Source organism: Scomber japonicus, chromosome 20, assembly GCF_027409825.1.
Source record: "Scomber japonicus isolate fScoJap1 chromosome 20, fScoJap1.pri, whole genome shotgun sequence".
Classification (NCBI taxonomy): Eukaryota; Metazoa; Chordata; class Actinopteri; order Scombriformes; family Scombridae; genus Scomber; species Scomber japonicus.
In genome coordinates, this window is record NC_070597.1 from 1,748,871 (window position 1) to 1,764,787 (window position 15,917).

The window sequence follows — 15,917 nt, forward strand, 5'->3', positions numbered from 1 at the left end:
ATTATCCTTATTATATAAAATATTTTTATTCACAAATCTTTTTTTTCTAAATTATCACCAAAAATGTGTTTTCCTTCATGATTTTATAAACTCTAAAATGTTTTTAAAACCAGAGTATATTCACAATTAATTATTAGAATTTAACAATATCAATATTCAGAAACATTTACAACTCCATTTTTTAAAATTATATTTTAATGTATTTATTGTATTTTTCTTATATGTGTACGGTGGGTTTTTTTTTTACAGCTCTAAAATGCAAAAATGGTTCAAATGTGACCCTGAAGCGTATGTAAGGGATAATAATTGAGTTGTGATGAAATGTTTATCAAATAATCAGAAAAACAGTCTGATTATCTTCCTTGCACATAAAATCAACATTGTCAGTGAGGTACAGTTTGTCATCTCTTTGTGTGAATGAATGTTTTGTCACACAGGAAACCATCATCTGTTTATCTATCTGGATTTATTCTAAAGCGCTGCTATTCCTCTGCTGCCCCCTGGTGGCCAAAGTCAAGCACATACAGGCAGATACAAATATTATAGTTTTATTTCTCCAAAACGAAATAATTCCTAAACTTAAAGAATCTCCTTGTGTCTTATTTTCAGTGGTGGAAAGTAACAGAGTACATTTATCTGACAGCTGCAGTTGACACAATTAGAAAATGAGTCGATCAGCAGTTTGACTGTTAAAGGCCTGAATAAATTGATCTTTTTTCTTTCTGTGAAAACAAACTGTCAAAACAGGACGACCTGAAGTGAACTCTGTTAATCTGAAACAGCCCAGAAACATGAAAATCATTAGAAACTCTTCTCTGATTATCAAAGTATATGGTTCAACAACAAAAGACAGAAGCATGTGGAGCAAAAGAGAAGTTGAATAACTGAAGAATTTTGAAATTAAGTTAAATTGAGTGTTAATACACATATCACACCATGATCTTTTTTGGGAACATTAGATAGATCCCAATTTGGGACGCAGCTTTTGTTATGAGATAAATAACCAGTCGAACCGTATTTGTATCTTCATACAGGGCAAATGTAACACAAAGTGCTTTACGTATTAAAAACATGTAAAAATTAGGAAAACCCAAATAAAACAAAAAATAAAATACAATAAAGAAGTAATAAAACAAAGTCACTATCGAATAGTGTGTAACACCAGGGTTAGGGTAATGTGTGTGTTAGGTATTAAAGGAAAACAAATATAAGAAGTAAAGAAAAGAATAAAACAACTACAGAGGAAATGTGATGAAGTCAAAGCAGACATAAAAGGTGGGTTGTGAATAAAAGGATATTCTAAGTAGTAAAACAGGTTAAAAGATAAAATAAAATACAGATTAATAAATAAAATAAAGTTCAATTAAAAAACAGATTTAAAAGGTAGATCTTTAGTTTGCTGTAAATCATAAAAACATATTTTATTCTATTCATTTCTATTTTTCTCATAAGCCCATTTATGTCCTAACAGACCGACAATAGGGCAGAAACAAGAGGACACCTTAGGTCAAGGACATCATGTTTCCACTTGTTCAGCAAATAGTTTTATCAGTATGACGCAGCAACTGTTTAGTCATTTATTGATCTTTGGGGCATAAATACAGTTCAGACACATCAGAGCATCCAGACTGACTGACATCAAGGTTTTCATCAGATCCTCTCAGCAGAACTCTGATGATGAAGGTAAGTTTGTGACTTTATACACCTGACTGAATTAAAACTGATCAGTAGTTTCAGTCTGATTCTCTGAAATAGTCTGTTTAAAAATCCCAAAAATCCCAAATTACAGTCAGTTGTTTTAACAAGGTTGGAAGTGAATCTTAATAATAATAATAATAATACATTTTATTTGTAATGCACTTTTCATAAAAACAATCTCAAAGTGCTACAGAGTAAAAACGACACATAAAATCAGCAATCATATGCTTTTTTAAAAAGGTGGGTTTTCAGGCCACATTTAAAAGTGTCAGTAGCCTGTGGTGCCCTCAGGTGGTCTGGGAGGGTGTTCCAAAGATGGGGGCGGCGGAGCAGAAAGCCCGATCTCCCATTGTGTGGAGCTTAGTCCTTGGGGTTTTAAGGAGATGGGTGGAGGAAGAACGGAGGGAACGTGTGGATGTCTGAGGAGTGAGGAGGTCCTTGAGGTATGTGGGGGCAGTTCCATGGAGGCACTGGTGGGTGAGGAGGGAGACCTTATACTCAATGCGGAGTGAGACAGGGAGCCAGTGGAGTGTTTTTAGAATGGGAGTGATGTGATTGAATTTCCGCACCCTCATCAGGATCCTAGCAGCGCTGTTCTGGATGTATTGGAGCTTTTGAATGCTCTTGCTAGGGATCCCGATGAGGAGTGCGTTGCAGTAGTCCAGCCTGGAGGAGACAAAGGCATGGACCAATTTTTCTGCGTCTGCGAGGGTGAGTGACGGACGGAGTTGAGCGATGTTCTTGAGGTGGTAGAATGAGGTTTTGCAGAGCTGTTTGATGTGGTTGTCGTAGGTGAGATGGGAGTCCATTTTTACACCAAGGTTGGTGACGACTGGGGATAGTGGAATGGCCTGATCCGAGAAGGTGATGCTGGTGATGGTGGAAGTGCCAACCTGGTGTGGAGTGCCGACTAGGATGGCCTCAGTCTTGGAGCTGTTTAGCTGCAGGAAGTTGAGCTTCATCCATGCCTTTATCTCCTCCAGGCAGGTGGTGAGAGTGGCAGGTGGTGAGAGTGCAGAGTGGTTGGGGTGGTTAGAGTCCATTTTGAGGTACAACTGTGTGTCATCGGCATAGCAGTGGAATGATAATCCGTGTGTCCTGATGACATGACCAAGAGGGAGCAGATAGACGGTGAAGAGAGTTGGTCCAAGTACCGAGCCCTGGGGGACCCCACAGGTGACAGTGTGGGTCTCTGATTTAGCTTCCCCCAGGGCAACGTGCTCTGTCCTTCCTGACAGATAGGAGGAAAACCAGTTGTAGACGGAGTTGGAGAGGCCGATGGTGGTATGAAGACGGTGCAACAGGATGTTGTGGTCAACAGTGTCGAAAGCGGCAGACAGATCCAGGAGAATGAGAAGGGATGGGGAGCCAGCGTCAGCTGTCATGAGCAGGTCGTTGGTCACCCTAACCAGTGCTGTTTCTCAGGAAACCAGACTGAAATGTTTCGTACAGATTGTTTTGTTTGAGATGGTTATGGAGTTGGGAAGCCACTACTTTTTCCAGCACCTTTGAGAGAAATGGCAAGTTTGAGATGGGTCTGTAGTTCGAGAGATGATCCGGGTCCAGTGTGTGTTTTTTAAGAAGTGGTCTGATAACAGCAGCTTTAAGTGCAGGTGGAACATAGCCAGTTTGCAGGGAAAGGTTTGTCACCTGAGTGATGAGGGGGCTAATGGCAGCAAGATTGGACTTTACCAGGGCTGTGGGGAGGGGGTCCAACACGCAGGTAGAAGGTTTCATTTTACAGATGATGGCCTCAACCTCCTGCAGTGTGACACTGGAAAAGTTGCTGAGAAGTCCGGAAGGCCCTGGCAGTGGATCAGTTAGAGTGGTGGGAGTGGCTGAGGGGCCAGGGGGACTGGATAGAAGGGAACGGATGGTTACTATTTTATTCCTAAAGAAGTTAATGAAGTTGTTGCAGTTTTCCACAGTGGCATCTGAGTGAGAGGTTGTTTGCGGCTGGAGAAGGTGGCTGATGGTAGGGAAAAGCTGCTTGGAGTTGCCTGGGTTGCTATTAATGATGTCAGAGTAAAATTGGGACCTTGCATCTTTGAGGGATTTGGCATAGGCTTTTTGATGTTCCCTGTAGGCCTGCTTGTGTACTGTCAGTCTTGAAGCCTTGAAGCGCCGTTCAAGGATGCGTCCAGATGATTTCATCCCCCGCAGCTCACTAGTGTACCAGGGGGCTGAGCGTGAGAAGGTGACTGTACGGGTCCTGATGGGGGCGTGATGGTCAAGGAGGCTGGTCAGAGACTGATTGTAAAAGTCCACTGTTTCTGTTACTGAGGAGAAAGCAGTAGAGTCAGAGGACACGTGTTGGAGGTCTATAGCTAGGGCGTCAGGGTCAATGTTTTTAATGGATCTGAAATGGATTTGCCGCTTCGGTTTACAGTGGGATGAGTAGGAGAAGGGCAGCTCCATGTAGACGGCTTTGTGGTCTGACAGCCCTAGATCACGTACCTGTAGGTTCATGATGGGAACAGAGTTTGTTATGACCAGGTCAAGCGTATGTCCCTTGGAGTGTGTGGGGGCATCAACATGTTGCTGTAGATTTAAACAGTCAAGTAGGTGGAGAAACTCAGCAGCAGAGTGACATGAGGGGGTGTCAACATGAATGTTAAGGTCACCGAGTATCATAATATTGGTAGAGGTTGTGCAGAGTGTACTGAGAACGTCTTGAAACTCTGGAAAGAAAGCTGAATTAGGTTTAGGAGGGCGATAGATAAGAAGAAAGGTTATTGATAAAGGAGGCTTGCATTTAAATGCAAGGCATTCAAATGTAGACATTAGAGGTAGTTGAATGAGGGATAGCTGAAAGTCCTGATGATGTATTGCAGCAAAGCCGCCGCCATGACCAGTGTTGCGTGCTTTTTCAAGGTAAAAGTAACTAGGAGGGCATGATTCATTTAGGGCTTTAGGATATGATCCTGTAGGAAGGATGCCTTTTTTGACATGGACTGAGTATTAAAGAGTTCAATTTTGACAAGTGGAGGAACGACATGTCTCTGTAGGGGGCGTAGTACAGTCCAGTCTGCCCTGCGGACCTTGCAATCCGCGGCGTTACCTGTATCAGGCGCGACGGTGTTCTGATGACGTGTACAACGTGCGCCGGTTGTTGACCAGAGAGCCGGGATTTTTGAAGCAGAGCGCGGGTGTGGAGCAGAGTGGATGGAGTGATGATGGTAGATGAATTTTCTCCGGGAACTTCTATGGATGTATCGAGGTCGGCGTAGAAGTCCGAGTTCCCCGATGGTGGACATACACGCTAGGCGAGCGTGTGTATTGAGCTTCAGCAGCTGTGTAGCGGAGTACATGAGCGCCATGCCGAGGGTGTTTGCCAGGCGCTCGGTGGGAAAGCCAAAGGGTTTATCAGCAGTAGGACAAACCAGCAGCAGAAAAACCTGAAGCCACAGTCCAGCAGCTTCTTTCCCGACATCGAGGGTCCAACAATCAGGTAGACAGATGCCGGAGACACCAGATGGTGAGTGGAAGTCGGCTTACGATGACCGGGATCGGCGGCTAGCATGGAGCTTGATAGAGCCAGATAGGGCGACAGGTTGAGAAAGTTCCCGCAGTTCGATAGACTATGGCTTGTAGTTTGTAGATTACAACCATAGCACAATCCAGGTATTATTCAGACAGGGGAAAGCATAGGAAAGCAAGCAAGCAAGCAAGGGGAAGCGGCGACAACACACGCCAGCGTCCTCCACCTTCACCTGCTCAGTCCCAAGACCCTGACTGAGAATCTTCTCTGAGTTAAGTTTTATTTTATTTTGTGTGTGCTGCTGTGTTTCTGTTGCAGCTGGTTTCAGTCTTCCTCCTCCTCCTGGCTCCAGTGTTGACCTGCTGCTTACTGCTTGACCTCCCACTGGACTGCAGTGACATCCATAACAATGACAACAGCCAACTCAGTGGAGTGTACACCATCTATCCCATCGGAGCCACGTCTGCTGTCCAGGTACACTTCATGCTCTCTGGGACACAGTTAGAAGATGTTGGTTCAAAGATGAGTCCATCACCATGTGAAGACAGTTCAGGTTGATTCTACTAAACCAGCAGATATAACTGGAGGCTCTGTTGAAATGAACACGTTCCACCACTAGATGTCTCTGTTGTCTATTAGTTCCATCTAGTTGTATCCACAGACTGACTGTATGTCTGAGCTTTCAGCAGGACACAAACTACACATGAACCCTCACACTGTCACACAGTGGTGGAAAGTTACTTAGTTACTCAAGTACTTTCTACTCCACTGCATTTATTTGACAGCTTTACTTTTCAGATTAAGATTTGACACAATGGATAAAATAACAAGCTTTTGAATGTCTGTAGATATAGAGGTTCATTCTATGCTGACAAAAACACAATTCTTATTTTCAGGTTTTAATACACTGATAAAAACATTATTATGAATATATTAAATGTCTGACAGTACGTCTCCTTAATCTTACACACAGATCCTTTAATGGGGCAATAATTTCCTAAATGACCACCAGCACACTTATTAGAGGGCCTGAGTTTAGAGATTGAGACCAGAATGATTTGTTGAAAACAACGACTAACTCAGTATTTCTAGAGAGAAGTTGAGACTTGTTGAATAGGAGTCAGTTGGAGCAGCTAGCAGCTGTCAGTGACACTTTAAGGTGCTTCAGACTCAAGACGTGGCAGCTGCTGATTGGTTGAATATAGTTTTAGTAAAGGATCATATTTACTAATGAGTGTGTTTGTGTGTAGGTGTACTGTGACATGGACTCAGCAGGAGGAGGCTGGACGGTGAGTTTTTGAACAGAAGTCATCAAGTCACAGCTGAGTGGTTGTCAGTATGAACACTTCCTGTTTGACTGTCATAATAACCCCCAGGTGTTCCAGAGGAGGATGGACGGCTCGGTGAACTTCTACAGGCCCTGGGATCACTACAAGAAGGGCTTTGGTAGCGCTGCTGGAGAGTACTGGCTGGGTGAGAACAGTCATGTGACTTCATGAAGCTCTCTGTTCATTAAAACAAACAAACTCTGACGTGACTTCATGTTTGTGTGTTTTCAGGCCTGGAGAGTCTCTTCCATCTGACTCAGAGAAAAAAGTTTGAGCTGCTGGTCGACATGGAGGACTTCAGTGGGAACAAAGCGTTTTCTCGTTACTCCTCGTTCTCCATCGAATCAGAGTCCCACGGATACAAACTGCATGTGTCTGGATTCACTGAGGGAGGAGCAGGTCAGTTACTGTTAGCAGTTAGTACTTCTGTTTGTCTGATGTTTGGTTTCCACATGGAGACACTGAGGATTTCTGTCCTTATATTGGATTATTTGTATTAAGTATTTGTACAAGTGGTGGCCATAGCAGTAGTACTGTATTAGTAGTGACAGTTGTAGTGTTAATAGTTATATAACATTATATAATATGGTGTCATTAGCAGCAGTGTTGTGATCATACACTTGTTGTTTTCTTGTTTTTCTGTAGGAGACGGCCTGAGTTTTCACAACGGACAGAAGTTCTCCACCTTCGACAAAGACCAGGACCCCGTCAGCAGTAACTGTGCCAGAATGCTCCTGGGGGCGTTCTGGTACAAAACCTGTCACCATACGAATCCCAATGGCGTTTATCGCTGGGGGGCTGATGCCACTATCAATCATGTCGGAGTGGAGTGGAGACAGTGGAAGGGTGACAACTACTCCATGAAGGCCATCAGCATGAAGATTCGTCCTGTGCAGTAATTCTCCAGAACGAACAAACAATATCTGTTGATCTCTTTCTTTCTTTCTCTCTGATCTAATCTGTAACCTCACATATAAATCTAATAAATATTTCCAGCATGAATAAAAGTCAGAGTGGAGTGTGTTTGTGAGCAGCTGCTGGGTGTAAAGTCTTGTGTCAAACAGTGAATTATGGAAATGAAGGAAAAAATTAAAAAAAAAAGATTTTCAAGAATTAATTAATTTTTTCCCACCATGAAATTAGAAACTTCAAAATGCAAAACTAAAAAGATTTTTTAAAATTGAAAATAGAAATGACTGATCAGATATCCTGACAGACACAATAACACCACTCGATCCAGCACTAAAGATAAATAATGAATATCTGTTCTTATTTATTGCCTGTTCTCTATGTTTAATGCTTTTCATTGTTACACACAGCAAATTAAAGTGAAAAGAAATGATAGATCATGAAGACCAACTTTGATTTGTCATAATTTATTTATTCAGTCTTTGGAAGAATTCACTATAACTGTTTATCAGAAGAAACTGTAGCTGTTATAAATGTTCTGATTATATACATTTTCTCTCTCTCTCACACACACAAACACACACACAGCGACAGTCTGAATCAGTTCAGGCTGGTCCGGGTGCGGCAACACAGAGCTATAAGGACGCTTTGCTCTCACACGCGCTGCATTTATAGTTACACACACACGCGCGCGCAGTCACTCTCTAGTTCGCGCTCTTGCTCGCTCCAGATTCCGGGAGATTGTGTCTCATTTGCGGCCGTCAGGGAGCCGCTATCAATATGCGGGACACTCCAGGAACTTCCGGGAGAGTTGGGACGTCTGTAATACACAGGTTCATATAGTCATGTGCAAGGTACGGCCTCGTGATTGGCACAGCAGCGATGGGGGCGGGTCCTCCTCGTTGGCGGGACAGGTGTTGTGAATGAACCGGAGCCCAGCTTGAAAGAGCTCCTGTGTGTCGCTGAATGTGTGCACTGCTGACTGAAAGACGTCTTCTGTCTCCATTTATCTGTTCACTACAGTGTGTTGGATTCATGTTAATGTGTATTTAAAGACATTCAATTTGTGGAAAAGATCGCGAGGGGAATATTTAAAAAAAAGTCTTTCGTGACCCCCCTGCAGTACCTCCGCGGACTCCCTAAGGTGAGTCTGTTAAAGGCCTGAATAAATTGACCTTTTTTCTTTTTTTTCTTTTTTTTTAAGGTTAACAGCTTACATCGCAAACATCACATGAGATCACTGAAGTGATGAAAAACCAAATGACAGATAGAGTTGACTTGTATTGGAGCTCACAGCAGCTTGAACTCTGCTGTAATGAACACGTTCCACCACTAGATGTCTCTGTTGTCTATTAGTTAGGGGGGTTGGTTCCAGTCCTTCATCTTGAGTTCAGAGGTGATGTTATATTATAAAGAGGTCACTAAAGCACTAAAGTAAAATAATGAATCTCTATTTTCTTCCTCTAACATGCAGTTACTACTGCTGTAAGTACTTTGTTTTTCTCCCCTTTTCTGTTTGATTTAATGTCTGTTCTCTCTGTTTAATGTTTTTCATTGTTACACACAGCAAATTAAAGTGAAAAGAAATGATAGATCACAGCTTGTAAACAAAACCCCAAAACACTGTTTTTATAATTATTGATTTCTGTCACAACCAGAAATATTAGGACCCCAGAGCAGACCACAGAGACGAGCAAACACACAGAAGGTAAACTCAAAGGCAGGGTTTAATGACAAGGTGAGTGGGGCAGTGAGGGAGCAGTGGCTGGGTCTGGGGTAAGGCTTCCAGGGAAGGTTGGTGTGGCAAGGTCCAAACTGGGAAGGCAGTGCACAGGGAGCAGGATCCAAGGGGGCAGAGGCAGGACACCAGCAGGTGGGGTAGGCAAAACTGTATAGGGAACAGGAGAGAGCGGTTACAATAGAAGTAATTACACAATGCAAAAGACACAAGAAAACACGCTCTTCTGCCGAGTGTTATCACATGAGTAGAGGAACGATCTTGATGCTGCAGCTGTTGATTGAGATGAGTATCAGGTGTGCCAAACCTCCACCACTGAGCCCTGCCTCTGCCAATGGAAACACAGACAAACAGGGGAGGAGCACAAGGGGAGGAGACAAGACAGACAAGGAAACTCAGGAGGTCACAGCTGGGGCTTATAATATAACTTTTTATCAGAAGAAAGTATAGCTGTTAAATTATAAATATTCTAACTTGCACACACACACACACACACACACACACACACACAAAAGCTCTGAACTTTTGTCCATCGCAGCATCGACTCCTGAACTTCTTCTGTTTCATGTTTCATCCTGACAGTCTACTCGTGTCTTCGACCACGAGTGATGTGAAAAACAAAAACCAAACCAGAAGGATATGTATCCATAGCTGAGATATTTAATAGAGTACTGGCTGCAGTGTTTCTTGTTGTGCACCATTTTGCTGACATGATAAGATTGTTGATGTTTTATGATGGTATCCAGTTGATAAAATAATTAGAGCTGCAGCAGTCACATACAATAACAAGGTCAAAGGTCCATAGAAGCTTTAGTTGGAGGGTTTGTGGATCCTCCCCCAAGCAAATGTGATATTATATGATTAAAATCAATGCATTGTCACACCATTGTGGACTATTATCATTAGAATATTTATTTAAAAACACACTGTGTGCAACCTACCAGATGCAGGGATGGGATTGATCTTCAGCCTACAACAGCACTTTTTATTTCCTTGTTGGAATAAAAGCAACAACACATCATACTTTATGATCCAACTGATAAACATTTATACTACCTATTAATATTTGACTTTTGTTCCAGGTTAAAGATCATTACTGTACATACAATTGAGATTGTTTGTGACTCAGCAGACCTTATAAACCTCCGGCTGTGAGGAACTTGTTCATTCGTCTCCTGGTTGGTTTCCTGGTTGAAGCTGCAGATTAATTTCACCCTCACTCATCGGCTTGATTCAGATTATTTTCAGCATCTAAAGGTAACGTAACCAACAGTTTTCATCATGTTTGTGTCTATGTGTGTTTAAATGATCTGATAACAGTAGAAATGGTAGTTATAGTCATGTGTTATGTTGCTTTGTTGACTGCATTGGTGAATGAAGGAAACAGAAGAAGAAAGTAATACAAATACAGTATTTATCAATATACTTACTGGTTGAAAGAAATACAAAATGTCAGTAAAATAAATAATATTCCTGACATTAAAATACAGAGTGAAGTTTATAAAGAATGAAGAACACAGATATTTACAGTCACTATCAGGCACTCCTGAGAGTTTGAGCCAGTAGCTAAGTTTACAGGAATTTGCTAGATTTTAATACACATTACCAACTAATGAAGCAGAGGAGAGGACAGAGAAGCTAGCACCAACTTACATGACAGTAAAACATAGTAGACACTTAACATAGTTTCACTGTGTCTACACGAGACATTCAGGTTGTAAGAATTTGTCCTCTCAAATAGTTTTTTGATAGAATTATGAGTTATTGTTGAAAATCATTCATCCAGAAACATTACTGATATTAGAGTAGGTATAATAAGGAGACAGTGTTCAATGCGGTCCACACAAGAGTTCAATTTGAATTATGAATGTTAATCTTAATTATACATTTGAGAGGTTCCAAGGTTATGGCTAGTGAATGATAAACATGCATTATCTGTTGTGTAGTTGTAGAGATCTGATAAAAATGTGAGATGAGTGTCACCTGAGAAGCTGCGAGTCAAATTAAAGGTACAGCAGCTTTGTCCTGAATTGCTAATTGAAGTTACAAATTATGAAAGAACAAGTTTAAGCAAGTTGATGAAGGTTTTGCAGTTAACGTGCTTGTTCACTGGGGCTGCTTCTCACAGACGATGGAGTCTGATGTCCAGAGATGAGAAGCTGGAGTCTGGAGCTTGTAATTATGAGTTGGCTGGTTAGGATTTCAAAAGTTTACATTGGAGGAGAGCTCCTGGTTTATGCTCCCTTAGTCTTGATCCTTAACTCGTGACTCAATATTTTGAGGTTTCCTATTGTTCTAAATCACATCTTCACACTACCACAATGCAAGCTTTCAACTGGCACTGTAGAAAGAAAGACAAGAAAAACAGTCAGCAACCAGGAACCACAGAGTCTCAGATAAGAAACCAATTTATTGTGTGTTCTGATAAATATTTGTCCTGTTACTTATTGTTGTTTGCCCTTTGAACAGTTGTTTAGTAAATCATTTATGTCCTAAAAGTCAGAGTTCACAATAAGATTAGAGTCGATGTCAGCTAATCTTTGTGTGTGATTGGCTCTCAAAGGTGAGTTATGAAAGCCAATGGTGAAGGTTTATCCAAGAGGTATCATCCATTCACACTGGGGTATGAATCGGTCTTTCTATCTTGCTGTATCTTCTAGTTTGAAGGATAAAATGTGGTTTTGGTCAGTGATCTGGTTTAGTGACCATGCAGGAGATGGAGGGTTCCTCATCTGATCCTTTCTCTTCACAAGGTGTTTAGATGATCAGTGAGGAGTTGGGAACCCTCACTGTAACAGGTGTGTGTTGGACCCAAATTCAGTACACCAGATAACAGGATTAGTTGGTAATGACTTTAAATGTCAGCTTCAGCAGGTTAAGATAAGATAAAAAATTCCTTTATTAGTCCCATGATGGGGAAATGTACAATATTGCAGCAGTAAAGCAGACAGTAAAAAAGCATAAATGAAAAGAATAAAAAACAATAATGAATAAATACACAAGCAATAAAAAACAATAATAGTAAAAAAAAAGGTTCAGATGCAAACAGATGAGTAGCAACACAGTTCAGTGCAATGTTCAGGTAAAGAGTGTCCGTGGGCTTGGGAAGAGTCAGAGGGCCCAGACTGGGGAAGCCAAACCAACCAGTGGATGAGTGGAGCGAGATGAATACACTCACACACACAATAGTTCAGTTGGGGACAGGTAGACTGACATGTTGACCAGGTAAGGGTCTCTAAAGCACAGGAGTCCACAGCTAAGAAGACATGGAATATGTTGGTGTCAGAGGAGATGAACTGGTGGACTACTTTCAGCCAGGTCTGACCTAATGACCTAATGCCTAATGCTAACCTTAACCCTACAGATCTTAACCTCATGGTAAACAGTTAACATTGTGAGAAGAGTCTCTTTTGTCCCAGTAATGGAGCAGAGTCCCCACAATGTAGGTGGATGTCAGGTTTGGGAACACACACACAAGTCATGTTAACAGGAACACACACACACACAAAGACATCATGTTTCCACTTCTTCAGAAAATAGTTTTATCAGTGTGAAGCAGCAGCTGTTCAGTCATTTATTAATATTTGTGATATTAATACAGTTCAGACACATCAGAGCATCCAGACAGACTGACATCAAGATTTTCATCAGATCCTCTCAGCAGAACTCTGATGATGAAGGTAAGTTTGTGACTTTACACACCTGACTGAATTAATATGAACAAATGTCTGTGGTGATAAAATAGTTTATACAACTTAATTTTCTGTATTTTCTCTGCACCTTTAAAATTTCACTCTGTGATTCTGTTTAAAAATCCCAAAATACAGTCAGCTGTTTTAACAAGGTTGGACGTGAATCTTCTCTGAGTTTAGTTTTATTTTATTTTGTGTGTGCTGCTGTGTTTCTGTTGCAGCTGGTTTCAGTCTTCCTCCTCCTCCTGGCTCCAGTGTTGACCTGCTGCTTACCTCTCGTCCTCCCGCTGGACTGCAGTGACATCCATAACAATGACAACAGCCAACTCAGTGGAGTGTACACCATCTATCCCATCGGAGCCACGTCTGCTGTCCAGGTACACTTGATCCTCTCTGGGACACAGTTAGAAGATGTTGGTTCAAAGATGAGTCCATCACCATGTGAAGACAGTTCAGGTTGATTCTACTAAACCAGCAGATATAACTGGAGGCTCTGTTGAAATGAACACGTTCCACCACTAGATGTCTCTGTTGTCTATTAGTTCCATCTAGTTGTATCCACAGACTGACTGTATGTCTGAGCTTTCAGCAGGACACAAACTACACATGAACCCTCACACTGTCACACAGTGGTGGAAAGTTACTCAGTACATTTACTCAAGTACTGCACTTACTTTAGAGGTACTAGTACTTTACTGTAGTTGTGATGCTACTTTCTACATGTCAGAGGGAAATCTGTAGAAACATGGTAGGCTCTGTGGAAGAGGACCTCTGTAGATATAGAGGTTCATTCTATGCTAACATCACAACAATTCTTATTTTCAGGTTTTAATACACTAATAAAAACATTATTATGAATATTATAATCAATGTCTGACAATACGTCCCCTTAATCTTACACACTGGTCCTTTAATCCAAAATCCAAAATCCAAAATGACCACCAGCACACTTATTAAAGGGCCTGAATTTAGAGATTGAGACCAGAATGACTCGTTGAAAACAACGACTGACTCAGTATTTCTAGAGAGAAGTTGAGACTTGTTGAATAGGAGTCAGTTGGAGCAGCTAGCAGCTGTCAGTGACACCTTAAGGTGCTTCAGACTCAAGACGAGGCAGCTGCTGATTGATTGAATATAGTTTTAGTAAAGGATCATATTTACTAATGAGTGTGTTTGTGTGTAGGTGTACTGTGACATGGACTCAGCAGGAGGAGGCTGGACGGTGAGTTTTTGAACAGAAGTCATCAAGTCACAGCTGAGTGGTTTTCAGTATGAACACTTCCTGTTTGACCGTCATAATAACCCCCAGGTGTTCCAGAGGAGGATGGACGGCTCGGTGAACTTCTACAGGCCCTGGGATCACTACAAGAAGGGCTTTGGTAGCGCTGCTGGAGAGTACTGGCTGGGTGAGAACAGTCATGTGACTTCATGAAACTCTCTGTTCATTAAAACAAACAAACTCTGATGTGACTTCATGTTTGTGTGTTTTCAGGCCTGGAGCGTCTCTTCCATCTGACTCTGAGGAAAAAGTTTGAGCTGCTGGTCGACATGGAGGACTTCAGTGGAAACAAAGCGTTTGCTCGTTACTCCTCGTTCTCCATCGACCCAGAGTCCCACGGATACAGACTGCATGTGTCTGGATTCACTGATGGAGGAGCAGGTCAGTTACTGTTAGCAGTTAGTACTTCTGTTTGTCTGATGTTTGGTTTCCACATGGAGACACTGAGGATTTCTGTCCTTATATTGGATTATTTGTGTGATTCCTTCAGCTAAAGACAGATTCACAAAGATTTTCAACTCAGTAACAACAAATCTGTGTTCTGCTCATGTTTCATTAATTATATGAAGCTTTGGTTTTTATAAAAACATTTAAAGGACAAATGTAAATGAGCCCCAGCAGGTTTCAGGTGTTTTTATCCCTTCAACCTTTTACAGTTCTTGTCTACATGACATACTGCATGTTGTTATGTTACAGTAGCAGCAGATGCAGTACTAGTAGTACTGGAAGTATTTGTACAAGTGGTGGCCATAGCAGTAGTACTGTATTAGTAGTGACAGTTGTAGTGTTAATAGTTATATAACATTATATAATATGGTGTCATTAGCAGCAGTGTTGTGATCATACACTTGTTGTTTTCTTGTGTTTCTGTAGGAGACTCCCTGAGTTATCACAACGGACAGAAGTTCTCCACCTTCGACAAAGACCAGGACTCTAGCAGCGGTAACTGTGCCAGAAGGCACCTGGGGGCGTTCTGGTATGGAAACTGTTTCGATTCAAACCCTAACGCAGTTTATCGCTGGGGGGCTGATGCCACTATCACTTATGTTGGAGTGGAGTGGAGACACTGGAAGGGTCATAACTACTCCCTGAAGACCATCAGCATGAAGATTCGTCCTGTGCAGTAATTCTCCAGAACGAACAAACAGAATATCTGTTGATCTCTTTCTTTCTTTCTCTCTGATCTAATTTGTAACCTCACATATTAATCTAATAAAGATTCCCAGCATGAATAAAAGTCAGAGTGGAGTGTGTGTGTGAGCAGCTGCTGGGTGTAAAGTCTTGTATCTAACAGTGATTTTAAAATTTTACTCGTAATGTTTTTTTGTTACATTGGCGGTTTTACAACTTCTGAGTAATTCTCCCCCAGGTTTAGTCGTCTCTGTCAGTTGTAGCTGGGTCCCAGCAGACGAAGCTTCTGACCCTCTTTGGCCTCGAATAAGGTGAAGCACAGAGTAATGGTGTCCACTCACACCATCCTCGGGTCCTTGTCAAACTCTGGGTCGATGTAGAAGAAGACGGGACAGAATATGAATATACAGCTGGAAATGTGAAGAATATGTGTCCGTTAATGCAAAGTAACAGTATATAAATGCTATTAATCAAAGCGGTTTAAAAGTATTTTCTGATTTCATATTTCATTATTAATGGATTAGGGTTATAATGACTTCAAAAATATCAAATAAAGACTCACAAAGAGCTGAATTTAAAAGATGAGAGCAAGTCTTAATTTCATCACAACCCAATATAATCATCTGCAGGGATTCAAATCAATGAAAAATGTCCATCACAA

At 41.5% G+C, this 15,917-nt stretch overlaps 2 protein-coding genes across 2 annotated transcripts; both read left to right on the plus strand.

Annotated features, from left to right (window-relative positions):
• The first annotated feature begins 1,638 nt into the window (after positions 1-1,638).
• Positions 1,639-7,620, plus strand: LOC128381079 (microfibril-associated glycoprotein 4-like). Its single transcript, XM_053341030.1, has 6 exons — positions 1,639-1,683; positions 5,498-5,653; positions 6,430-6,468; positions 6,556-6,652; positions 6,739-6,906; positions 7,153-7,620. The coding sequence occupies exons 1-6, from the start codon at positions 1,675-1,677 to the stop codon at positions 7,404-7,406; spliced, it is 723 nt and encodes a 240-aa protein (XP_053197005.1). The 5' UTR covers positions 1,639-1,674; the 3' UTR covers positions 7,407-7,620.
• Positions 7,621-12,807: 5,187 nt separating this feature from the next.
• Positions 12,808-15,309, plus strand: LOC128381082 (microfibril-associated glycoprotein 4-like). Its single transcript, XM_053341033.1, has 6 exons — positions 12,808-12,834; positions 13,068-13,223; positions 14,030-14,068; positions 14,156-14,252; positions 14,339-14,506; positions 14,999-15,309. The coding sequence occupies exons 1-6, from the start codon at positions 12,826-12,828 to the stop codon at positions 15,250-15,252; spliced, it is 723 nt and encodes a 240-aa protein (XP_053197008.1). The 5' UTR covers positions 12,808-12,825; the 3' UTR covers positions 15,253-15,309.
• The last annotated feature ends 608 nt before the right edge of the window (positions 15,310-15,917 follow it).